The sequence below is a fragment of the Microdochium trichocladiopsis genome, assembly GCF_020744255.1.
Source record: "Microdochium trichocladiopsis strain MPI-CAGE-CH-0230 chromosome Unknown B0I36scaffold_7, whole genome shotgun sequence".
Taxonomy (NCBI): Eukaryota; Fungi; Ascomycota; class Sordariomycetes; order Xylariales; family Microdochiaceae; genus Microdochium; species Microdochium trichocladiopsis.
In genome coordinates, this window is record NW_025763550.1 from 2544124 (window position 1) to 2567054 (window position 22931).

Sequence of the window (22931 nt, forward strand, 5' to 3'; positions counted from 1 at the left end):
GAGATTCCCCAGGCGTCATCCACACTTGCATAAGCGGCCGACGCGAGCCGGGCTGCCTTGGGGTGCGCGCTCTCCCGCCTGCAGCCGCGACAGTGCGGGGGACCGAGACTCCCCGCACTCTCCTCGCCTCGCCCCTCCCGCCCTCGGCCCGCCCTGCGGAACTGCCTCCGCTCCGGGCATGCACCCACTTTGCTGCCAATCACCCCCGACACAAAGACGAATACATAGACTCGTCATTCTCAAAAAAAACAAAACATGTGCTTTTTTTTATGGTCTAGAATTATACCGGTACCTCGTCTGCTTGCTAAACCCACAGCTATAGCTTGACTTCCCCCCACTGGTGCTGCCCCTCGCTCTTCTTGCTCCACTGGTGCTTCAGCGCGTCCTCCTTGGTTCGCAGCCGCTCCTCGTACAGCAGGCTCGTCATGTACTTGTACAGGTAGTTGGTCGCGCCGTGGTAGTTGATGCTGTGGTCGCTGTCGGTGAACGACCGCCAGTCCACCGTCTCCGCTGTCACCCCTGAGCCCACCAGCAGGTCAATCAGAGCCGCCGCGTTCTGGTAGTGCACGTTGTCGTCGCCAGTCCCGTGCATAATCGCCGCCTTGCCGGCAATGTTCTTGAATCCGTCCGTCTTGCGCACCGCCGTCCCGTTGTATCCCTCCTCGTTGTCCTGCGTCGTCTTCATGTACCGCTCCGTGTACATGCTGTCGTAGAATCGCCAGTCGCTCACGGGAGCCACAATCAGACCCAGCGAGATGACGCCAGAGTCCGCTTCGACAACCTTGGCCGCCAAGTATCCGCCATACGACCAGCCAAAGATGCCAAAATGGTCCGCGTCGACGTATTCGTGGCGCTTCGCAAGCTCAGCAGCCGCCCAGATCTGGTCCTCCGCCTCAAAGTCGCCCAGGTGCGAGGCGACCAGGGAGCGGAAGGCTCGTCCCTTGTACCCAGTGCCGCGGTTGTCCACTGTGTACTGGATGTACTCAAGTTCAGGATCCGACGAGATGTAAGCATCCCAGCTAGGCGTCTGGTAGGCCTTGTTGACCTCTTGAGAGCCAGGGCCGCCGTAGGGGGTCAGCAGCGCCGGGTACTTCTTGGCAGGGTCAAAGTTTGGTGGCAGGCGCTGCATCACGTTCATGCTGTAGCCGTCGGGGTGCTCCAGAGTCAGGTAGGTAATGTTGGGCAAGTTGTAATCCTGCAGGCGGGTCCACAGCGCCTCGTTTGATGTAATGGTACGTAGAGGTGTGCTCGTGTCGTTGGTGGCGTACAGCTCCTGGTACGGCACGTCCGGTCCCTGGTAAGACAGAATGTAGTAGCCGCCGCCAGACGAGAAAGAGGCAGACCAGGCCGCAGGCACATCGACATCCACAAGAGGTGTAATCTTCTTGTTCTCCCAGGAAACGGAGAACACGTGGCGCTCCGTGCTGTCAGCCTGGGTCGACACGTAGTAGACGAGCTTCTGGGCGAGGTCGATCTTGAGGACCGAGGTTACCTCCCACTCGCCTTCGGTAAGGGCTGTCGGCTCCGAACCGTCCAACGGGTACAGATAGATGTGCATCCACCCAGACTCATCTGAGAGGTCCAAGTAGTACGCCTTGCCATCAATCTCACCGACATATTGGATGGCCAATGAGTTGTCGAGCCAACCATCCGTGCCATCACGGTTCCGGACTGTCTCAGTCAAAACCTTGCCGTCGGAGCCGATATCCACTCTAACGTGGGTTGACTGGTCCTGGACACGGTTGTAGGCGAGGTAGATCAGGCTGCTGTGATCTTCAGTGACCCAGGCCACCTCTCCAATGACCAAGTTGTCGGGCTCGTAGACGTCGATAATAACCGGAGTCTTATCCTCGGTCACGACATCAAGCACTGTGAGCGACACGGTAGGGTTGGTCGTGCCGACCTTGGGATATCTAAGCTCAAGCTCCTTGGGGTAGACGGGAGCAATCTGCTGGTTGTCCATGTAGTAAGGGATGGTGAAGGTCTCGACGCCAGTCTCGTTGAAACTGAGGAAGGCAAGAGACTGGCCGTCCGGGGAGAACCACAAGGTGCTGCGGGTGCCAAAGATCTCCTCCTCGTACACCCAGTCGGGCACGCCGTGGAAGAGATCCGGGCTGCCATCCTCGGTGATCTGGCTGATGGTGCCGTTCTTCTTGAGGAAGAGGTTGTTGCCCCGGACAAAGGCGATGGCGTCACCGGCAGGCGCAAACTCTGCATATTGGATGTCGCCGACCTGGTCGTCAACCAGGGCCTCGACTTCTCCAGACGCGACATCAAGAACCGAGTAGTCGGCAAAGTACGAGTGGCGGTACTGCTTGGTATAGTTGGTGGCGAAGAGGACCTTCTGGAGGTCACTGCGGATTGAGTAGTCGTACAGGTCCTCCGGGATGAGGTCGGCGGCGACAAAGGTCTCGTTCTCGCTGGTGATGAAGTTTTCGAGGATGAGAGCGCCATCGGCGGCCTGGAAGATGTACTCGCCGTCTTGGCCGCCCGAGAGCCAGCTGACCGAGGTGGAGCTGGCGCGGAAGAGGCGGTTCACCATGGTGTCGTTCCAGGAGATGATTTTGTCGCCGCCGCCGAGGGGCTGCCGAGGCTGCCGAGGCGGCTCAATGGCTGCGACGGCCTGGAGGAGGACCGCCAGGGCCGTCAATGTCTCGGTGGACCTCATTTTCACGGGCAGGCAGGACCAGCACGAGAAGAAATCGGGACGAGATGGAACCCAGTGTTCACGATCGCGGCGGGCAGAGAAGCAGAGCCTGGACCGGGCAAGACAAGACGGCGAGGCGAGGGCGGCCAAAGTGCTGCCTTTAAGTAGCTGTCACACATCCCTCTGGCAGGGTTGCTGCCATGGTCGATCCATATTTGCGCTCGTCAGGATACTGGACTTTGACGGCAGCGGTGCCTGGTGAGTGGCCGCTGAGCAGTGCCTGAGGCAGGTGCAGCTGGCGTGATGCAATGCGCGGCATGGCGAGGCAGGCACGGACAGGCGTGGCAGCTGCTGTGTTTGACGATCATGTCCGGCTTGGGGGTTTGTTCCTTCCTCTTCCAGTTACCCAGAGTCGCACCCGCGCCACTCTTATCGCCTTGGCACGACCGGGTTGCCCGCAGCACTGAGAAATTACTTGGAGCTCTTCGTCGCCCTCACGCAGAGGTGCTTTGGGTGCGCCAACTTGTCGAGTACGGCTGATACAGGGAGTCCAGTGGGAACAATTGCAATTGTTTGGTGGTTCCGGCCGTCTCTCTGAGCGCAATTGGTTCATTCAAAATTGTTGCCATCACGTCAGTCTCTAAGCCTGAGCTTGGAGCACTTGCATGTTAGCGGGTCCCTGTCTGTCCCCGCACCAGTATACACCGGCGCCCCCAACGACAGGCCAGGGTTCCCCTCACGAGCCAACAAATCTGCCGGGCCGGCTCGTCTAGCACCTAACTGCGACCCGCCACCGCCCCCAAACGAAGCCGCTTTCCTCCCTCCTCGAGGTTCGTTCCGCGACACGACAGGGCTGGTGTGGGCGGCGGGGATCCGTTGCAGTAGCTCAGGTCTCGGCGCGCAACAATTGTAGCTGCCCTTCTTTGGGCCGTTTTACTCATAGGTCCGGAAGTACTGGCGTCTGTCAAGTGTTACCAGTGCTGTTGGAGGATTCTGTCTTTCTTGCTGACCGGATAATGAAGCAACATGCCAAGGGAAGAATTGTGCACATTTCCCACCCGTCCCCACAATCAATGAGATATACAAAGTTTTCTTGTTATCATTGCCACAACAGACTGGTGGTAGCTGCTGGTTGTTAGCATTTCAGTGACGAATCCGTCACACGACGAATTGGGTGTCAGTGCAAGGACGGTCGGCCGTGTGAACGGCTCACAGTAGGAGAGGTTTTGCCTCACCTGGTGGATGTTACAGCTCGAGGGTCAGCTATTTCAGCGCTATTTCAAAGCATGGAAAGAGAGATCTTGTTTATCGTAAATCACACTGCACGAGAATACGTGGCTGTCTACGTCGTAGTCTTCAAATCCCCAGCTGGAGCCTGCCTTGGAGCACCGCCATGCTTCTCACCATCATCATCCCCAAGCCCGCCCTCACCACCACCACCACCACCGGCGCTGCTTTCAACATCACCACCCTTCCGAGCTCCTCCGTCTCCAGTGCCAACAACAACACCCCCCTTCAAATCCCACCCGCCTTTCCAGCCAACCCACCCAGCCTCGTGCGGACCCCTGGCCACACAGAGCACAATCGCAACGCCCAGCATCCCGATCGCCAGACCGCCCGAGGCCAGCCACCCCCCGTGCCGCGCATACAGGGCATTCCCCGCGGCCGTGCCGCAGAGCTGTCCGCAGAACGTGAACACCATGTACACGGCGTTGACCGCGTTCTGCGCGCTCGGCTCCACGTGGCTGAACGCCATCCGGCTCGCCACGACGCTCGTGTTCATCGCCAGGTCCCCCAGCAGCGCCCACACGACGGGCCCCGCGAGCGAGACCGTCCCCGCAAAAGTGCCCACGCATGCTCCCGTGATGGCTGTGGTCAGGGCGACGAGCAGGGTGCCCGTGGGGTGCACGCGGGAGGTGAGGACGCGTGAGATGAACGGGTTGAGCAGGACGGGGCCCAGGCCGATGAGCGCGAACAGGCCGATGGATAGGGTCGTGAGGCTGAATACGTGTGCGAGCTGGAACGTCAGGGTCGTCCAGAAGTTGGTGTACACGGCCATGACCATGAATGCAATCAGGCTCTGCTGCGTCAGCACGGGGTACTGAAAGGGCAGCTTGACGATCTTGAGGAGTATGGCCGGGTAAGATGTGCCCGGCCGCAGGATGGGGTAGTCGGGCATGGTTAGGAAGAGCAGGGCGATGATGAGGAGCTGCCAGCCAAGGGAGACCCAGTACACCACGCGCCACGAAGTAAACTGGGCGACCACCCCGGCGAGGATGCGCACGACCACGATCCCAAAGACTATGCCGGACATGACGATAGAGATCATCATGGCCTTGTGCTTCTGGGGCGCGTACTGCGTCGTCAAGGGAAACATGAGCTGTGGTGTCACGGTGGTGACGCCGACGACGAAGCACAGTCCTAGAAATGCCGAGAAGGACGATGTCAAGGTGCAGCCGAGCCACTGATTGCAGCCTGTTAGTAGTCTGCACAATTGGGTAAAAGTCGGCATATGACACCTACCAAGACTGCGGTGATGGTCATCAACACGAGAATGAAGGGACGACGAGGAACGAGGTCACCAATTGGGATCACAAAAAGGAGCCCACATGCGTAGCCGGCCTGCGTGATTGTCGGCACCAGAGATGCACGCTCATCTGTGACGCCAAAGTCGTGAGCCAGGACGTTGAGGATCGGATAGCTGTAGTACAGGTTCGCTACACTGCACGCGGCAGTCTGGTCGGCATAAGGTCAGTATGTTGACTGTGCATTGTGATCGTTCAACGCGACTTGGACCCCAAGCAGAGAACTTACAAGTGCAAACAGGATGATCTTGCTCCAGTCGAGCTCGTGTTTCGCATCGGGATCCCAGCGTGTCCACGGTGGACACCACAGCATGCGCTTGAAGATGCTCGTTGTGGCCGGCGATTCGGCGGCTACATTGTCGGCGTCGCTCGTGGCGTTCTGTTCAAATTCGGTTGCCATGTTTCGGCTTGAGTACATACAAAGTCGAAGCACGTTGTGGCACGCGGTTGGTCGGCCAATAACTACAACTGTGCACCGATTGTGTTAAGCCGCCGACTAGACTAGCGCATTAGGCCCTCTTGTGTATCACAAGACTTTCGATAGACTGCGAGCTGTTGCTGTGCTGTGATGTGCTGATTCCCTGCAAGAATGGGGAGCTCACATCGTCAGAGCGATGATTAATGACGCTAAGGACCGGACAATTTGGCTGTTATTCCCGCAGCTAGGCTTGATGCTGCTGTCTTGGTCGTTTTTGGACCCCACATATAAGGCTCGTAAAAGATGATTGGTCATGGTCGGTCAGGCTTGGTCATGGTCATTCAGCGAGGACACAGCAACGATTAGAAACTTTCTCCCGCAACGTCCACGCAGTCTCGACCAATGGATGTGGCAGCAAAGCACCAGTGAGATCTAGAGAAGGGGATGCTACTTTGGAGAAACTCCCACTTAGCTTAGAAATCCAGGCACCAAACTCCGATTGAAGCCGGAGGTTAAGTATGGTTCGAAACGGGAATATGAGAAGCCCTAAGTTATATAACCTGCATGATCCGTGGAACGAAGGGCTCTGATTAACACCGAGAGCGTGGCTATACATTTGCTAAAGAATAAAGAAAGGCACTATGAGAGTCAAAAGGCCTTTTACAACGGTTTCCTTGCGTATACAACATGATACGGAAACCAAGCGTGGAATCTGGGATCCACGGCATCGCGTCGTACTGTCGTGAGAAAGGCCTCAATCTGCGGTGCCGTCCAACCCAGCCCTTCTGGCCCCAGAGTCCGCGCACACAGACCGCGCATCCCTCTCATGAATGACGAAAGAGCGTGGAAGCCGCACGTGTGCATCCGCAAGTCTTGTGGCCACAAACCCAATGGCAGCTTGCGCATCTCGCTCGTGACGGACTCGAAACCGGCCGCGGCCACCAGAGGGCCCGCCTGTGCTATGATGTCATATTCTGTCTTGGAGTACCGTTTTACGCCTTCGGCTACAAGCTGGGTGAGCTCGCGGACTGCGTAAGAAGTGTTTGGCGGGAGTGTCCCGTCGTCGTCGACCTGCGGAATATGGTCATTGCCGTGGAATTCGACATAGCCGCCCGGCTTAAGAAGTCTGCATGAGGTGCGAAGGTTACTTGATATGTCACTTAATTGTCGTGAGGATATGCAGCGCTGCTTGGATATCCAAAAATCTGATCTGCGTACCTGTAGATCTTGCTCAGAAGCCCAGCCGGGTCCACCACACATTCGAGCGTGTGACGAGCGTGTATGAAGTCGTACGACTCGTCCTCTCCGTCGAAATCTTGTTCCATGTCAGCCACCAGGAACATGACATTCTCGGGGACGAGTGTGGGTTGTATCGGCGAAATATCCACGCCTATAATCTCGGCATGCGGATAGTGGTCACCCACTACACGGTATGTCAGCAGTTATCACAGTACTGAGCCCCCAGGCGATCATTGATGGCCATCGCCAATATCGACTTACTGTCCATGGCCCATAATCCCGTGCCAGTCCCTGTGTTCTAATAGTTAGATGGTGCCCTTTTTTCAAGTATATAGATGTAGAGAGACGAATGTTGGGAGGATACCTAGGTCGAGCACTCTAGCTCCAGGCTTGCTCAGCTCCGATGCAACTGGAGCCAGATGCAAGCGATCTTCGCACAATATAATCCCTAGCACATATCTTTCGTCTTCAACACTCTGTGCAGTGTCGTCGTTGGGGAATGCATAGGAGGCGTTTTGATAGGCATGGAACCTGAAGTTGCCTTCCTCAACGTAATTGCGGATGTCCTCTGGGACATCGATGAAGTCCTCTTGCCCCTCCATGTCTGTGCTCTTTGATAAATACGTTCGTACCACAAGTGGATGGGCCGTAGCTGTCACGGAGAGTTGGAGGGAGACCTGGGGATTTCCGACCCCGCGGCGGCGTTATAACACTGCGACGCAGGGCTGTTAGCTGCTGTGTCGAGGCCAAATCGGCCTGGTCGAGGTGCTTGCAAAGTGCCAATACTTGCGTCATGAAGCCGTGGGGGCTCTCTGCTTACCATCGAGAGTCATTTTGAGACGTGAGGGTGCTGCTGTGACTGTGACTTGACAGCGTAGGATCTTGGGGTCTTGGGGCCCACAAGGCGGGCGAGACCCGAGACCCAGGACGGTGGGCTCTGGGCAGCGAGACCCATACCCTTGGTACGACATGCATCGTGCAGGACAGCCACTCTGTGTTGATTCGTGATTGAGGTAGGATGGTCCACCCGTGTCGACCTACAGAATATGCAGTCTGGCATCCTGGTCGACGGCATGGAACTTTTGTCAACTGGTGCAGCAAGTCGCCAGCATGAGGTCTCGGCAGGATGGACCTCGGCCTAGCTGGCGGGGCACTCTGAAGCGGAATCGTGAATCGTGAATGTATATGGACAGGACAGTTCTGATTGATTTCCCTGGAGCAGTTTCTTTTCCAAAAGTACACAGTGGCGTAAGGCCATGCCAAGAATCAGTAGGAACTAGCCGTTGACTTGACTGGGACGTTTACAATGAGGGGCAAAGGGCTGGAGGCATTATGATGTTGGTGGTGAGCCGATGCTCTTGGAGCCGGGCTCGGCCCGACGGACTGGAAGCTCTGGACCGGGTACGTGGAAACTGCCAACACTCTGGTCCCAAAAGCCCGGGATTCGAGCAATGCTCAAACGCCCCTGAAGCTGGCGTGGGGGGTCCCATTGACAGCATGCCCAGCAGTGCCAACGCAGCAGCCCAAACCAGGTAGTTTCAATTACAACTGGCAGCTTGCAGCCGGGTCTTTTCCGGTATTGGACAAGGCCAATACCAAGGACTGCACCATTGCGCTTCTTGACGATTGAGAAGCACTCGCTTGACCCCTGGCCGGAGCGGATAAGGCCCGCTCAAGGATCACGGTTGCACTGCAGCCTGGCTGTGCAACTCATCTCACTTAGTATGTACTCTTTTTGACTTCTTCTCAGTTGGGCACATTCAACCCAGAGCAGATACCCTGCAAGCAAGACTCCACCGCCGTCACATCTCACAATTCCAATCTCATGGATCTCTCGCCTGGCCTGCGGCTGTGGGCCGCGGCCACCAGACTCGATTGGCTGCCCCATCCCTACCCGCGCGGTACGTTCCGCATGACTGGTGGGACAGAGGGGTTAGGCTCAATAACGTCAATCTGAACCTGGGGACCGGTGAGAGTGGGCTTGCGCCAGGACCACTTCCTCAATTTGGCTGATCCACGGTGCCGGGGCTGCACGACGGGCGCGAGACACGCCAGCGAGCGAGACCGGCTCGGCGGTCTGCATGATGCTGCAATCGTTCTCATGTGGATCCTATATTTGACGGAACACAACCAGCTGTTGCGCTTGGCTTGGCGCAGTTTCTTTCGCCTGAACATTGGTCATCTCCAGCTGTCATTCAAGTGGTCTCCCGGGATTCCCGTGTCACGCTCGCATGAGATGTGAGGATTGCAGGTTTACCACAGTATTTCCTCCTCGGAACATGATCAGACCGAGAATCAGCCTGTGCAATCGCCATGGCACACACTACGATACGAAGCTAGCGGCATATTATACATGTGGCCCCCACCATGTCGTGTGTTTGCAGGCCCAAAGTTGGATGCAAGAAGAAGGCCATTATACATTCACTTTGCAAGCTGTGATGCCAACAAGGTCCCCCCCAGTCCTCACTTTAACCCCGCAGCCTAGCACATCCACTCAGACAATACAAGACCTTTGATCTTGACTCCGCCACACCGGGTACCCTGGCCCGTCGGATCGAGCGTCAGGTACAGATCGCCGCTGGTATCGTCCGCGGCCTTATCGCCGGGCGGAAACTTATCGAACACTGGGCCTGCCTGTTCTGGATTCGCGATAGAGACGCCGTCGACCTGTCGGTTCAAGGGACTGCTGCAGCACTTGTAGGAAGGTGGTGGAGCGCATTCTTACTGGACCTCGAGTCCTGGCTGTTCCCGATCGCGGGATGATGGACTGCTTGGCACTGGTGGCAGTGGAATCAAGCGTGCAGGTCTCGCCTCCAACAACTTTTGCAAAGCACAAGTTCGCAGTGAATGGAGCTGGAGGGGACAGGAGAAAGATTCTCTCGGTACCAGAAGAAGTGGCCTCTGACGGGATATATTCCAATCTCACCCCCACAGATCCCTTAGCAGCCGCATCATGCCATGGCTATTTGACAACGAAAGGCTCATAACCACTTCTGGCCGAAGCCTAAGTTACTATTACGCAGCGTGTGCCTCGGACCAGCAACATATCTGATCGTCGTCGTAGTTAACCGGAGCTCGTGCCAGTGCGAGCTTTACATCGTTCAGTGCACAACTGAAGCGTTATTGGATCTGGTTCCTGGACTAGGCGCCTGTAATACATACAGCCTTTTGTGGCAAGTTGACCCGGGCAGGAAAGCTCCACAATCCAGCTGGTGTCAGAGGATCAATGCGCTTTCGAGAACACGCAACCACGAAATACAGCTGGCATAGCAGCCCCTCTCTGAAAGCCCAGTGATTTGTCTTCGCGGTGTGTAAAAGCCACGAAGTATGATGTTGTTGTCTACTTCCTCATTGACAAATAAGGTTGCAAAACTGCTGCCTGACGAAGCCAAATCACAACCCTTGCACTTTCGCAATGGGCAAGTCACGGGAGCATTGAACTGCGAGATCCATTATTCCTCGCAATGATTATTCACGTCCAGTACGAAGAACCTGATGCTCAACATGAAGCCATAAGGCACAGAGGGAGGGGGAAAAACCTTAAGACACCCAGGAGAACAAAGAAAAGCGGGTTTACCCGATCGGGCTCCTCAGCACGGGTCTTATTGGCTGGCTGAGCAGGATGTGCAGGGATCATGGTTGGGAAATGTGCAAAGGCCGAACTCAGGTCATCTGAGTCATCCGAGACTGCTACCTCACGTCAACTTGTCACGAGCTTGACCGCATCATCAAGGGGATCATCGAGAGATTAGAAGCGTCTTTTTTTAGTCGAAGCGCTTTCTGCTCAGGCATGGTCTACGCTGAATCTAGGCGAAGACCGAAGGATTTGGCTTAGCTCTCACTGTGCATTGCTTGACGGTGCCTACACATGCTGTGTAGCTCAAAGAGGAAGACAATCTCCATCCCCTATACTTTGAAACAGTTGGTTTTCCGGGACAACCGCCGCGCAATCGTACCGTCCCCGTGATTGAAACCACATTTCTGCCCATCACAAGACCCGTCAACCACGGATATAGCCCATCGTCCCCCGATATCAACGCCAGTCTCTCCAACAAGAAGTCGCCCAGATCATATCATCTACACCTTGCCATTCACCTGTGCCTGTGCCTTCCTACCCTGCTGCGAAGCTAGCCACTCCTGGTCCAAGCCCGCATAATCCTTTGGCTTGTACGGCTTGAACACGTCCGCGACTGTCGACTTGCCGCGGTGGTTGTCCAGCCCCAGGTCCCGCACCAGCAGGTCGACATAGGGGATCGAGTCGAACGCAAAGTCGGGCAGGCTGGAGCCGTAGCCGCACGGGTAGCGCCACTTGTTCCACTGGGTGTGCAGGAGGACCTCGCGCACAACCTCGTCCTCGGTGGCGGGGCACCGGGAGAGCTTGCCGTCAAAGTAGGCCGTGATCCAGAGCGCCTGGACGGACGCGAAGATGGAGGTGGTGACGGTCGAGACCATGCCCGCGTACGCGAAGCTGCGCCCGAAGAAGCCCTGGGTCGGCACAATGTAGCGGTAGTTGCGCAGGGGCTCCGACTTGGCCCCCGCGCCCTTGGTGTTGGTGTTGGTGTTGTTGTTGTTGGGAGTGGGCTCTGCTGGTGCCGAGTTGCGCGAGTAGGTGAGCTTTGGCTGGTCCTTGAGCATGGGGAATTCCCTGAGGACCGCGGCGTCCGCCTCGGCTATGAGCTTCTCCCGCTCGGCGTCCTGTGCGGCGAGCCCGACGTCAAAATTGCGGATCGCCACGGCCGCGTCCTTCTTCCACCCCGTCGCGCAGATGACGACGTCAACGTCCTCGATGGGCTCCTTGGGTCCCCGCGTGGATATGTAGACGCTCTTGCCGCTCAGGCGCTCAATGTCGGCGACGTGGATGAGCACTTTGCCCTCGCGGACGAGGTCGAAAAAGTTCGAGTCGTAGTTGTGGATGCCCACGCCCGAGCCCGTCCACATCGGGCTCTGCCAGGGCGTGAGCTTGCCGACCTCGACGTGCTTGGCGTAGCCATGCGCACCGAGCACGTCGGCCTTGAGCACGCCCCAGAAGCCCTTGACGAGCCAGTTGCCCAGCCGCGTGCCGTGGAGGAAGTTGCGGATGCCGCCGTACCCGTCCTCGCCGCCAAAGATAGTCGGGCTGAACCACGTCAGCAGCCGCGTCGCCAGCAGCTCCTCCATCATGCGCTTCAGCGGCGTCACAAACGCCGGCGCGAGCCACAGCGGGCCGTCGCCCTTGGGCCGGATGATGAGGTGCACCGTTGCGCCGCCCTCCACGGCCAGCGCGTACGCGCAGTCCAGAGCAGACTTGCCGCCCCCGACGACGACCGCCGTCTTGGCCGTCTGTACCACGTCGGCCTTGCGGCAGAAGTCCTTGGCGTGGAAAAACTCGGACGTGAACGTCTCCTGGCCGTTGTACCGCGGGAGGTTGGGCTCTGACGTCAGTCCGGATGCGACAATCAGCTTCTCCGTGTCAAATACTGCCGTCTCGCCCTGGCTGCCCGGCTTGACGCTCGTCGTGTGTACCCGCCATGCGCCGGTGGCCTCCACCGCCTCAATGGCAGTGACTTTCGTCTGGAATTGTATGCGCTCGAAGACGCCAAACTTCTTGGCAAAGTCTGTGAGGTACCGGTGGAGGACCGCCGCGGGGATGTGCTGCCCGTACCCGACGCCGTACACCTCCTGAGACATGGGGAAATCGGGATACTCGTACGAGCCCCATAGGTTGTTCGACTTGAGGCCCGGGTACAGGCGGTCCTCAGACCAGGTACCGCCCACCGTCCGCTCCGCCTCGATCACAAGGACCCGGTGGTCGGGGTGCGCTGCCAGGTATGATTTGGCGGCGGCCAAGCCGTACCATCCTATCGCGCGGCGGGCAGATGTGGTCAGCGACACGCGTCTACATCAGAGTTGAGGGTATTTGCCATGGGTGATCTGATCTCGTTTAATGAAAGACACATACCCGCGCCGACAACAATGACGTGGTAGCTTTCTGTTGCGGCCATCTTGGACAGTGATGTGGCTGCGCCAGCAGGGTGGTGGAGTGTGTTTTTCTCAGTGAAAAGTCTCAAGGATGTTGTCCTTTTTCTGTGACTCAAGGTAGTGCTGGAGATGGTGGCAATTGTCCTGAGGGGTATAATAAGATAAAGAAACAGGGAATCGTTGGCAGATGTAGAGGAGTCGGCTTCGTGCTGAGCCACAACGCCAGCTCAGAAGCGCGACTTATGTATATCTCTCCATGATCCCGCCAAAGCAAAGGCACGAAGATAAGTGCGGAGAAGGGGCCGTTGTCGAGAGGGATCAGCCATCTCTTGCTCAGGGCTAGCGCTAGATTCCCCGCGTCGAGCCCAAGATAAGTATCCCGGCTGTTGTCTACACGCTATCGTGGTTGGCCCCAGAATGCTTCTGGGAGGGCGAATCTCAGTACCTAGCCAGCTTCCAAGCCCGACGTCTCAAGCTGCTCAGCCGTGCCCATCCCCCACGGGTAAGTGCCTTGCCGAGCACGGTATCCTTGCATGAGGCGGCATGGAATTGAGCACTTGCATGCAGAAGCCTCGTGGGCCGACGATCCACCCCTTAGTCATGTCGTGAGTGGTTGGCAGTACGAGTCCTCGGAAAAGGGGTCCAGGCTCGAAGTGCGGAGGCTGGGGGTTCCAATGCCGGGTTGCTACTCGAAACCAGGCCCATCGGCTAGCCTCAGTCTGGCAAAACCTGTGGGGAGAGTACTAGCCTCGCCCACTTGACGAAGCCAAAGAGGCAAGTGAGCAAGTGCCGGACGAGAGTGGGTCGTGTAAGTGTCGAACGCCATAAACTCTATTTGTGCTGTAATCGTTTAGCTTTGGCCCTTAGCCGACGCCCAGCTCGCCCGTACCCGAGGGGACCAAAGTGTCAGAAGAATGAGTAACGGCATCTCTGTAGAGGATGGGTGATTGAGATACCGCGTAGTGGCACATCCTCGTCGAACAAGATCTCCAAGACAGTCATCCAGGAGACCGGCTGCTTCGTATTCCTATGGCTGATCCGGGATCAAGCGCCCAGGATTGTCGTCGAAGCAGTGTGAGATATTTCAACAGTTGCGAGGTCGTAAAATGGGCCAATTGGTTCAAGTCAAGCACATTATAGAGTATAGAGGTTCCTGGTGTGCTTCAGACCAGCGACCCACTAGATTCAGGGCGTGATCAAGCCCCCTTTCTCCTGCGATATCTCTGAACCCATCTCCATTGCTCGAGTCATGCTTCTACCGGGGCGACGCCTCTTTGGTCTGCGGGGGATCAGTTTCGCGTCCATGGAACATTCGTATCAGCAAAGCTGACCCAGTTCCGCATACCTGATAAGGAGAGAAGCATGGCGTGGTCGTGTGATCAATGAGAAGACCCCTTCATCCCGGATAGGCCAGTGACAGATGATCTTGCCTCGACCACGACACCACGAACAGCCATTGTGCACACCAGGGGCAATGCTGCACTATTCCACTAGGAACCGGCCCGAGCACCGCCGTGTAGCCCCCAAACCTTGAAGCTTTGCCATGGGGAAGCTAGTCTGCCGCCCCCGCTCCCACACCGCAGTCTCAGATGCGGGAGGCCCTGGAGCACCTCCGCATGGATTCCCCAACATGACCCCTCCTGATTGAGAAGACCATGAACGTGTCCCATGACGCAGCACAGGAGAGTGTGCGTAGCCAGATAGACGTATTCAGACGAGATCAGCAGGCACTGGTCAAGGTGGCATATCCGACGCTGGTGGCCGGAGAAGCAAAAGAGCTGCGTGCCTCGTGCCGTGTGCCTCGGGAGTTATCAGCTCGTCTGAACCAGAGACATGCTGCAGGGGGGCTGCTCCAGCTTCGTGAGGGGTTTGAGGGGCTTCCTTGTTGGGCTTGAAGCTCTTCCGTGCTTACTTCCTCTTGTCGTGTCCTTTGCGCTCGACTTGATGAACCTGTCGAAATCGCCCAATTGCTTCAATTGACGAACACTTACATTGGCTATTTCGACCACATTGGCCACTTCCATTCTGCTGCACAAAAAGGCCTTGCCACTTTCACCTAGCCCAGCCTGCTCCGCAAGACAACGCCTCACGACTAAGCACACGCCGACCTCCAAAATGTCTGTCGACCCCCTCGAAGATGTTCGACCCATGTTCGAGCTGCGTGGCCGCAACTTCATCGTGACCGGGGGCGCACAGGGCATCGGTTTCGCGGCGACGCGGGCCATCTGCGAGATGGGCGGCAGCGTGGCGGTGCTCGACATTCAGAGCCGGCCCGTGGCCGAGTTCGACACCCTGGCGGCCAAGTATGGCGTCAAGGCCGTGTACATCCAGACGGACGTGACCAAAGAGGAATCCCTCAATTCGAGCTTCCAGAGCGCGCTCGAGCAGCTGGGCGGGAGCATTCATGGGCTACTACCGGCGGCGGGAATCGCGATCGACAAGCCCTTCATCGAGCAGACGTGGGACGAGTACAACCGGATCCATGATATCAATGTAAGTGCTCTCCCATCAGGGGGGACGACCAGTGGACGACGTCACGAGGACCTATAGGCGCTAACACTCCGGCTGCTTTTCCCATGTTCAAGGTCCGCGGCACGTTCTTCATCACGCAGCTTGCGACGAAACAAATGATCAAGCAAGGCACCGGCGGATCGATACTGCTGGTAGCGTCGCAGTCTGCACACATTGGTCTTCCCGGCTACCGGATGGCGGCGTACAACGCCTCCAAGGGGGCGGTGCACATGCTGGCAAAAGCGCTGGCAGTCGAGCTGGGCCCCAAGGGCATCCGGGTCAACACGATCTCGCCGGGGTTTGTCGACTCGCAGATGACACGGGACGTCCGCGCGACCAAGACGAAACGCGAGGGCGACCAGATGTGGCTCGCGCCGCCGATGAAGCGACTCAGCACGCAGAACGACCTGACGGGCGCCATCATCTACCTGCTGTCCGACGCCTCGCGGTTCACAACGGGCACGGACATTGTCATCACCGGTGGCCTGCACTGCGGGACGATTGACGGCGTGATTAGCTGGACGGACGAGTGAGCCGAATGCGGAGCTGGTGCGCGACTGAGGGCGAGGACTCGCATTTGCTGCAGAGCAGGACGATCTTCACATGCAAGATGCAGGCACGGGGAAGGATGGAAGAGCTGGACCCTTCGAGAAGAAGCGAAAGTGTGGCGGTGCAGCCGGCGTAATGTGAGAGGCAGAGAGGCTTGACTGCGGCTTGAGGGCGACCTTTTGTCAGGCCAGCAAATACAGTACCAGAACACCACTAGCGGGATGTGGACCCGGATCTGCAAAGGGACCAATGACGTCATGGAGCCCAGCAGGCAGCCCTTGTAATGGCAGCTGGGCAGACCAAGCAATGCCAAGCTCTCTGCCACTGGTTTCGCCTCCATCCAAGACGAGGACATGTGACACTCTAGGCAGCATGATTGTGCCATTGCCCATACATGACGGGGCACTGGAAGGCAAAACTCGTGCTGCCCTGCCCCCTGGTTGATAACCTGTGCTGGTATGCTGTGCGGCCTAACTGTAGTGTGGTGGTGCCCCAGTGGAGAAGAGCTTCCCAGGCTGGCAGGGAAGGTGCAACAGGGAGCTCCCGCTAGCTCCCACGCATGCGTAACACTCACTGCCCGCCCTCAGGCTGCCTCTTTCCCTGCATGGATGCGTCGTCGTTTGTTGCCCCTCCCCCCTCTGTCGTCACGCTATAAACCTACATGCCTGCTGCTGCCATCCTCGTCATTCATTCCTGGCCTTCCTCATAAACAACCTTGGAATTTCACGACTACAAAGTGAGATACCCAATCCTCGTGCACACCTCACATCACTCCCATCCACGAGCAATTATTCATCAACACGCACAAAGCACGCCCATCATGGCTGCCAACCTCACCGTCAACGTCTCCAACATCTCGGCCGAGACCGAGGAGAAGCAGATCAAGGAGTTCTTCAGCTTCTGCGGCAAGATCACAGACCTCAACGTCACAAGCACCCCTGACGGCACGACCAAGAATGCCAGCGTCACCTTTGAGAAGGAGACGGCCGCAAAGACGGCCCAGCTCCTCAACAACACTCAGCTCCAGGGCTCCCAGATCTCTGTCGTCCCTGCCGATGGTCACGCTGATGACGGCGGCAGCGTCCCCCACGTCGCCGCCGACGAGAAGCACCGCGACTCGGACGAGATTACACAGGAGGACAAGCCCCGCAGCCGCATTCTCGCCGAGTACATGGCGCAAGGCTACGTCATTGGTGATGTTGCCCTCCAGCGCGCCCTCGAGCTCGACCACAAGCACGGCGTCACCAACCGCTTCATGAACACCCTCAACAGCCTCGACCAGAAGTACCACGCGACCGACCGCGCCAAGGCTGCTGACCAGTCTTACGGTGTCACCTCTCGCGCCACCAACCTCTTCAACGGCCTCAACTCGTACTTTGAGAAGGCTACCAACACCCCCACGGGCAAGAAGCTCGTCGACTTCTACACCGTCAGCTCTCAGCAGGTCCAGGACGTTCACAAGGAGGCTCGCCGCCTTGCTGACCTCAAGAAGGAGGAGCACGGCGGCAGCGCCTACAAGGCTTCGGGTCTCGAGAAGGTCTTTGGTAAGGCCAAGGAGGGCGAGTCTTCTGCCACTTCTGGATCCACCACTACTGCCGACAGCTCAGCCACCCCTGCACCTGGTCCCAAGGCTGGCACCACAGAGTCCACTCCGATTGCCCCAACCGGCAACATTCCCTCCAAGGCTCCTGGTGACGAGAAGCACTAAGGGAGGCGGAGTGGACATTTTCGTTGGCTTTCACGACAACTAAGGGGCAGCGATACGTTTCTTGATGGTTTTTGTGGCACGACAAGGTTTAATGATATCATGATTTCAATTGTTCTAGCCTGCGATCGTACTCTAGGCATAATGTTATCAAATGATGCTTTTGCAATGTTGCCCGCTGAGCTATCTCCATGTGTGAAAGAGTGAATACCTAAGATTCACAAAGCGCAATGCTTACACCAAGGCCAGGACCATGTGTGACTTCATCGTCTTCATTCGTGTTATGGGCTACGTAATGTCATGGTAGTTAAAGCCGGCTTTTAGCTCGAAACATCCCTTCAGCTGAGGTCATTCCCAGCCCGGCAGCGCAAGCACGCCATTGATCGACTACTTGATCGAGACAAACCCGCTCAGCAAGAGTCAAGCAGACATGTCCCGAGACAATAGTCATTACCGCGCAGCATCCGCAGTATCAGGCGCCGCCGGCGCTGCCGCTGCTGTGGCGGCGGCGGCGGCGGATGATGACGAAGCGGTCGACGGCTTCCTCAGCGCGGCACTGCTAGCCGCGCTCTCACCGACCTTGACCTCCTCCTCGGGCACGCCCACGCCCACGCTGCTCGCAAAGCTGATGCTGCTGACTGCTCGCTCCATTCCGCGACGGCCAGGTGCGATGGCCGCGCCTCCTCCCACTCCGGCCGCAGCGCCACCACCCGGCGCGCCGCCGCTTAGGCTAACTGCACTGGTAGTGGTGCTAACGCTGTCCGTGCGCTCACGGGCAGATGCGCCAGCGATGTGGTCGGCTGGCTGTGGTTGTGATGATGTTGATGGTTGCTGGCGGGTAGAAGAGGTGGATGTGTCGCGCCGTGAGCCCTGCTCGCGGAGCATCTTCTCGAGCTCCTTGACGCGCCGCTTGAGTGCGTCATTCTCCCGCTTCGCAGACTCGAGCTCGTGCCGGTAGAAGGCCGTCTCCTCGTAGCGGTGCGTCGCGGGGAGTAACCCGGGCGAAAGTACTTCCGACCCCGGCGTGGCAGCCGCGGTGCTGCTCGTGCCGGGGCGGCCGCGGAAGTAGCCGCTGGTCGGGTCGCCTGCGCTGTATGGCAGACCTCCATGCTGTGGATATGGGTATGAGGAGGAGCCCAGGCTCGGATTTGATCCGTGGTGGTAAGGACCCGGGGAGTGGTTGCGGCTCTGGCTGCGGTGCGATGTGGTGCTGTTCTGTCTGCTCATGGATGAGGATGCGCCTCGAGGGTTCCGCGCGGCTTCGAGGACCGAGGCTGCGCTCCCAGAGTGGTGGGGAATTGGTATCGGCGCGGGGGTAGAGCCCTGGGTAGCCATCTGGCTGAAGCTGCGGGTGCTTGTGCTGGAGCTCGTACGATGGTGGCGCCGGTCTGCGCTTGTGGCTGGGATGTGGAATCCCGGGCCGGAGAGCATGTGTGTATCAGTGAACGACGAAGCATGCTGGTCGGTGGTGGAGGCGCTTGCGGAAGACGCGTTCGACACGACAGACGAGTTATTGGCCGCCCTGAGCATCGTGAGATCGCGGGTCAGGCGGTTGACCAGGAGTTCTTGCTCCTGCTCAAGCTCCGAATGCAGCTCGGCAGCGGTCAGGGGGCGCGGATGGCGGATCGGGCCCGGTCCGGCCCCGAAACCAGAGCTGTCTTGGCCGTGAGAAGAGTGCGGAGACACCATTGTGGTCGAGCTGGGGGGAAGGCCTGGCGACGGAAGGGACGAGTTGGATGCTGCGTTGTTGACGGCTTGCTGGTTCGATGGCAGGATGTTGATCGATCCAGGAGAGACAGCTTGCCCGGGAGCCTGGATTGAGTTTGCGCCAGATATGCTCGTTCCTGTAGGTCGTCGAGACCGCGAGGGCGACGGCGGGATCGAGTTGAGGTCAGGCATGGCAGAGTGTTGTGTTTCTGTGCTGTCACCAAAGTGCAGATTCGTCGATTATGGGGATCGTGCGGATGCCGGAGGAGAATGAGTACTGTCGGGAAGGTCGCACGGGACACCGCTGCGGGCGTAGAAGCGCTCGTCGAATACTGCGAAACGGGTCGTCTCTCCCGATGACAACCAGTCATGCGAGATTGTTTGCTCTTGGTGGTCGAGGCACAAGTCGGTTTCAATGGCGAGCGGTAGACGAGACGGGCAGTGGATGAGAGTTCGGGGTTGGGTTCTTGGGTTCTGGACGTCGTTTGTGGCTGTTGTGTGCAGTCACCGGCCGAAGAGGAATGTCGCACGGATGATCAGGGAGCGTCAGTTCCTGGGATTGGCATGGGAGCGACACTCGTGTGCACATGTCGACAAGGACGCGTTGAGTGGCTGGAGCTGCAGCATCGCCAGCTTGACTTGGCGGTGGTCGTGCGGGGTCGCTGCCTCAGGATGTTGTCAGGGTGGAGATGGCTCATGCTGCACGAATGCCTCAGGCTCAAACCACGACAACAAAGCGAGAACTCGCAGAGTCTCAGCATGAGTCTCATGTCTTGCATGGAGGATTGTTTTAATGAGTCCATTCCGTACCGACAGAGCGAGTGACGGTACGCTCCGCTCAAACTCACTAGTCGAGCTGGTTGGTGCTTAGCTTTACGCAAGTGTACGACACGGCTGCGGCATTGGCACCCAGGTCATAAGGCGTAGAGCCCCTAGGGCAAGAAGAACGTGTTGGGTGAGCCTGCGACAGCAGCACAGGGCACAGTCTTGTCGATGGTACAGGGTGGCATTATTTTTTTCATTATTCATCTGTATACGCTGCATGCATGTGGATTGACAGCATCCTGCCATCACAGCTGTCCGTCATCGTACAACTACGTCGCTCTACCGTGCCTAGCTGGCAGGGTCTAGTTGCTGCCGGTCGACGGCTCCTGGGTCTTGCTGAACTTGTCCTTAAGGGACTTGTCCATGGGCCCTTCGGCGGGGTTGGACTGGAGGTTCTGGTTGTGGCCACCCTGGTTAGCCGGACTGTGACATGCTTGAGGTTTCGCAGCCGTCGGGGGCTTCATACCTTGAGCTGGTCGCTGTTAGTGCTCTCCTTGTTGCTGGCATTGTCGACACCGTGGCCCGAGGCAGGGGCGTCGTGAATCTGGCGGCCGCTCTGGCGCGAGGGAGATGGAGACTGGCGGCCTTCAGGCATTGTGATGGGTGGATGGATGAACTGTGTGAGAGTTGGAAGATGGTATCTTTGTTCACGCGCGTCAATGGTCAGCTCCGATGGATTGCGGTGTCAGTATAAGGGTCTTGTGCTCACCTCGAGATGGTCAGGGCAGTGTATAGCTGGGTGTTTGTTGTGGTCAAAGAACGAGCCCGGCAGATTGCTAGCACAGCTTCAAGTTAAGTATCGCATATGACGACACCGGAGGGGCCGGAGAGGCACAGAGAGCAACGTTGTTATCTGCTTATCGGCCTTGGCTAAGGTAAGCGCCCTGCTGGGCCCTGACGTGCCTGCCAGTAGACAAGACAGGATGACCGTTGCACAAGCTGCGCAGCGTCAGGATGGCTGGGCCTGACATCATCATTGCTGCATCATCGCGATTGCTCAGTGAGCGCAGATCTTCTTGCCAAGCTGCCTCGCCAGAAATGCTCCGGATGTGGTGGGTCCCGCACGAGAAAACCGGGGGCAATCAGCGGCTCGGCGGGACGGCAGGGGAAGGAGCTTCCCACGTCATTCCTGCCTGATCCAGCAGGTGGGGCGGGCCTGTCAGCACTCAACTGTGTCAACCGAGACCTGGTGCCCTGACAGAAAGCCATAAGAAGCATATCAATCTATGCCATTGGGTATAGCTAAGTACCTGAGGCAGGTGAAGATGTCATCAGGACTCTTCCCTATACTGCACAGATCACTTGTGCGGTTGAAATCTGCAGGCTCAGTGAGGAGGGAGCCATACGAAACAGTCGTGATGCTTGAACTGTATTAAGCGGGAAGACAGCAGAAACGGGACAACCGTGAAAATCTTCATGGCATTTCCTCAACGCTCGCCGCTGTACCTGAATAGTGTATTGTTGCCATAAGCTGCATAATGCGGCAGCGAAAGGACCAACGCGGTGTGTGTCAAGGTGTGCCCCATGTGCTGGCATGCGGATGTTCGGGAGTTGTCAAGTACGTACAACTGGTGCCGTGTCAGCTAGGCCCGGTTATACATACAATATTCAAAGAGTTCAAAAGATGGAGAACGTATCGCAACGAAGTATAGTTGTAACATAATCTTGACAAGACTTATTTACCAATAACTATCCAAAAGCAATTTGGTACTTTTGCATTAAAGTCTTGCGACTCTGCATGATAGTTGAGATCACAATGTCTGGCAACTCATTGTTATTTTAGTTTGTGACGTGCATATGCAGTCCATATCTTGTGTTCAATCTTGAAAAAAAGAAAAAAAAGAAAACTCTTGAGAAGCCCAGTCCGAATTACCAACTACAACGGCAGCGCGCTACGCAAAGGGGCGACCATAAAACTCACCCGGGACATTTTTCCAAATAGAATAGAATATAGTGCAAAGCTTCGAAGATGAGAGCTACGATATTTGTGTCCAAGGCTCGCTGCGAACAGATAATCTCTCTGTCATACCATCTTGCAAAAAGTATGGCAAGCATCGGAGCCACGATTTGTGTCAATTTTAGGACAAAGCACTTCACCTCATGCGCGAAAGGGACTCTTCAAATTAAGCTTAAAACAACAGGTTGGGCGATACTTTGCCAGTCAGCGAGGGCCACAGAAGTTCGTAGAGTGAGCCAGAACAATCATAGTGGGCTACCGCAACACATGTTCTGCTAAAGCGCCACGGAGGCTCTGCTGCAACTTCGAGAAAACACCTGACTCATCGTGATTCATATGTGACTAGTTGACTACGTACCGCAATGCCCGTCTGTGCAGGCCTTTTCCGGTGTGGCCTGGTCCGATAGCGTGTCGATTCGACCTTCTTGGTCAAGATTTCTGATCCTCAATGCTGATTTGCCATCATTGAGACAGTCACCTCTATGTTTTGACTGTGTGATGAGCCAGGGTTGGCAAGCTTGCGAGTCTTGTTTAGCGATAGGCAGATCCTTTTTCCGGAACTTGGTGAACTTTGAATATTGTGTGTCTTTTGAGTACTGTAAGGAAAACAAGAAGCTTACCAAGGTCATGTTCAAAATCCATGTGTATATGGCACTTCACAATAACTGGTTTCTCTGGGCAAGCAAAGGTGCTGCTCCGTTTCCCTCGCGGGATCGTCGACCCTCGGCGACAAAACCAACCAAATCCCAGCCAGTGTCCTCTAGGATATCCTCTCGTAAAGCACAGGCATTACTCTAGGCGTCGGTGTCACGTGGCACCGAAGGACGTGC

General features: G+C 57.0%; 9 protein-coding genes across 9 annotated transcripts; 3 read left to right on the plus strand and 6 right to left on the minus strand.

The window, feature by feature from the left end:
- Positions 1 to 259: 259 nt before the first annotated feature.
- B0I36DRAFT_328345 (dipeptidyl peptidase IV N-terminal region-domain-containing protein) lies at positions 260 to 2757 on the minus strand. Its single transcript, XM_046154578.1, has one exon. The coding sequence runs from the start codon at positions 2666 to 2668 to the stop codon at positions 317 to 319; it is 2352 nt and encodes a 783-aa protein (XP_046010761.1). The 5' UTR covers positions 2669 to 2757; the 3' UTR covers positions 260 to 316.
- A 1195-nt stretch (positions 2758 to 3952) lies between these two features.
- B0I36DRAFT_375590 (major facilitator superfamily domain-containing protein) lies at positions 3953 to 5632 on the minus strand (the record flags this gene model as incomplete). Its single annotated transcript, XM_046160382.1, is given in 5 exon segments — positions 3953 to 3989; positions 4174 to 5027; positions 5040 to 5111; positions 5171 to 5383; positions 5462 to 5632. 5 exon segments carry the CDS (start codon positions 5630 to 5632, stop codon positions 3953 to 3955), a joined length of 1347 nt encoding a protein of 448 aa, XP_046010762.1.
- Positions 5633 to 6243: 611 nt separating this feature from the next.
- Positions 6244 to 7714, minus strand: B0I36DRAFT_328348 (S-adenosyl-L-methionine-dependent methyltransferase). Its single transcript, XM_046154579.1, has 4 exons — positions 7254 to 7714; positions 7151 to 7180; positions 6869 to 7073; positions 6244 to 6776 (listed from the first exon to the last, which is right to left on the minus strand). Exons 1-4 carry the CDS (start codon positions 7489 to 7491, stop codon positions 6311 to 6313), a joined length of 939 nt encoding a protein of 312 aa, XP_046010763.1. The 5' UTR covers positions 7492 to 7714; the 3' UTR covers positions 6244 to 6310.
- Positions 7715 to 10671: 2957 nt separating this feature from the next.
- Positions 10672 to 13131, minus strand: B0I36DRAFT_271715 (putative dimethylaniline monooxygenase). The gene is made up of 2 exons (XM_046151296.1): positions 12828 to 13131; positions 10672 to 12726 (listed from the first exon to the last, which is right to left on the minus strand). Exons 1-2 carry the CDS (start codon positions 12868 to 12870, stop codon positions 10967 to 10969), a joined length of 1803 nt encoding a protein of 600 aa, XP_046010764.1. The 5' UTR covers positions 12871 to 13131; the 3' UTR covers positions 10672 to 10966.
- Positions 13132 to 14657: 1526 nt separating this feature from the next.
- B0I36DRAFT_328353 (uncharacterized protein) lies at positions 14658 to 16277 on the plus strand. The gene is made up of 2 exons (XM_046154580.1): positions 14658 to 15340; positions 15433 to 16277. Exons 1-2 carry the CDS (start codon positions 14963 to 14965, stop codon positions 15889 to 15891), a joined length of 837 nt encoding a protein of 278 aa, XP_046010765.1. The 5' UTR covers positions 14658 to 14962; the 3' UTR covers positions 15892 to 16277.
- Positions 16278 to 16534: 257 nt separating this feature from the next.
- B0I36DRAFT_328356 (uncharacterized protein) lies at positions 16535 to 17791 on the plus strand. The gene has a single exon (XM_046154581.1). It carries the CDS (start codon positions 16728 to 16730, stop codon positions 17613 to 17615), a length of 888 nt encoding a protein of 295 aa, XP_046010766.1. The 5' UTR covers positions 16535 to 16727; the 3' UTR covers positions 17616 to 17791.
- Position 17792: 1 nt separating this feature from the next.
- Positions 17793 to 19511, minus strand: B0I36DRAFT_423652 (uncharacterized protein; the record flags this gene model as incomplete). Its single annotated transcript, XM_046162258.1, has 2 exons — positions 17793 to 17900; positions 18188 to 19511. 2 exons carry the CDS (start codon positions 19509 to 19511, stop codon positions 17824 to 17826), a joined length of 1401 nt encoding a protein of 466 aa, XP_046010767.1. The 3' UTR covers positions 17793 to 17823.
- A 111-nt stretch (positions 19512 to 19622) lies between these two features.
- Positions 19623 to 20304, plus strand: B0I36DRAFT_145868 (uncharacterized protein). Its single transcript, XM_046148435.1, has one exon. The coding sequence runs from the start codon at positions 19735 to 19737 to the stop codon at positions 20080 to 20082; it is 348 nt and encodes a 115-aa protein (XP_046010768.1). The 5' UTR covers positions 19623 to 19734; the 3' UTR covers positions 20083 to 20304.
- A 142-nt stretch (positions 20305 to 20446) lies between these two features.
- On the minus strand, positions 20447 to 20739 carry B0I36DRAFT_365098 (uncharacterized protein; the record flags this gene model as incomplete). The annotated part of the gene is made up of 2 exons (XM_046159085.1): positions 20447 to 20539; positions 20611 to 20739. 2 exons carry the CDS (start codon positions 20737 to 20739, stop codon positions 20447 to 20449), a joined length of 222 nt encoding a protein of 73 aa, XP_046010769.1.
- Between the last annotated feature and the right edge of the window lie 2192 nt (positions 20740 to 22931).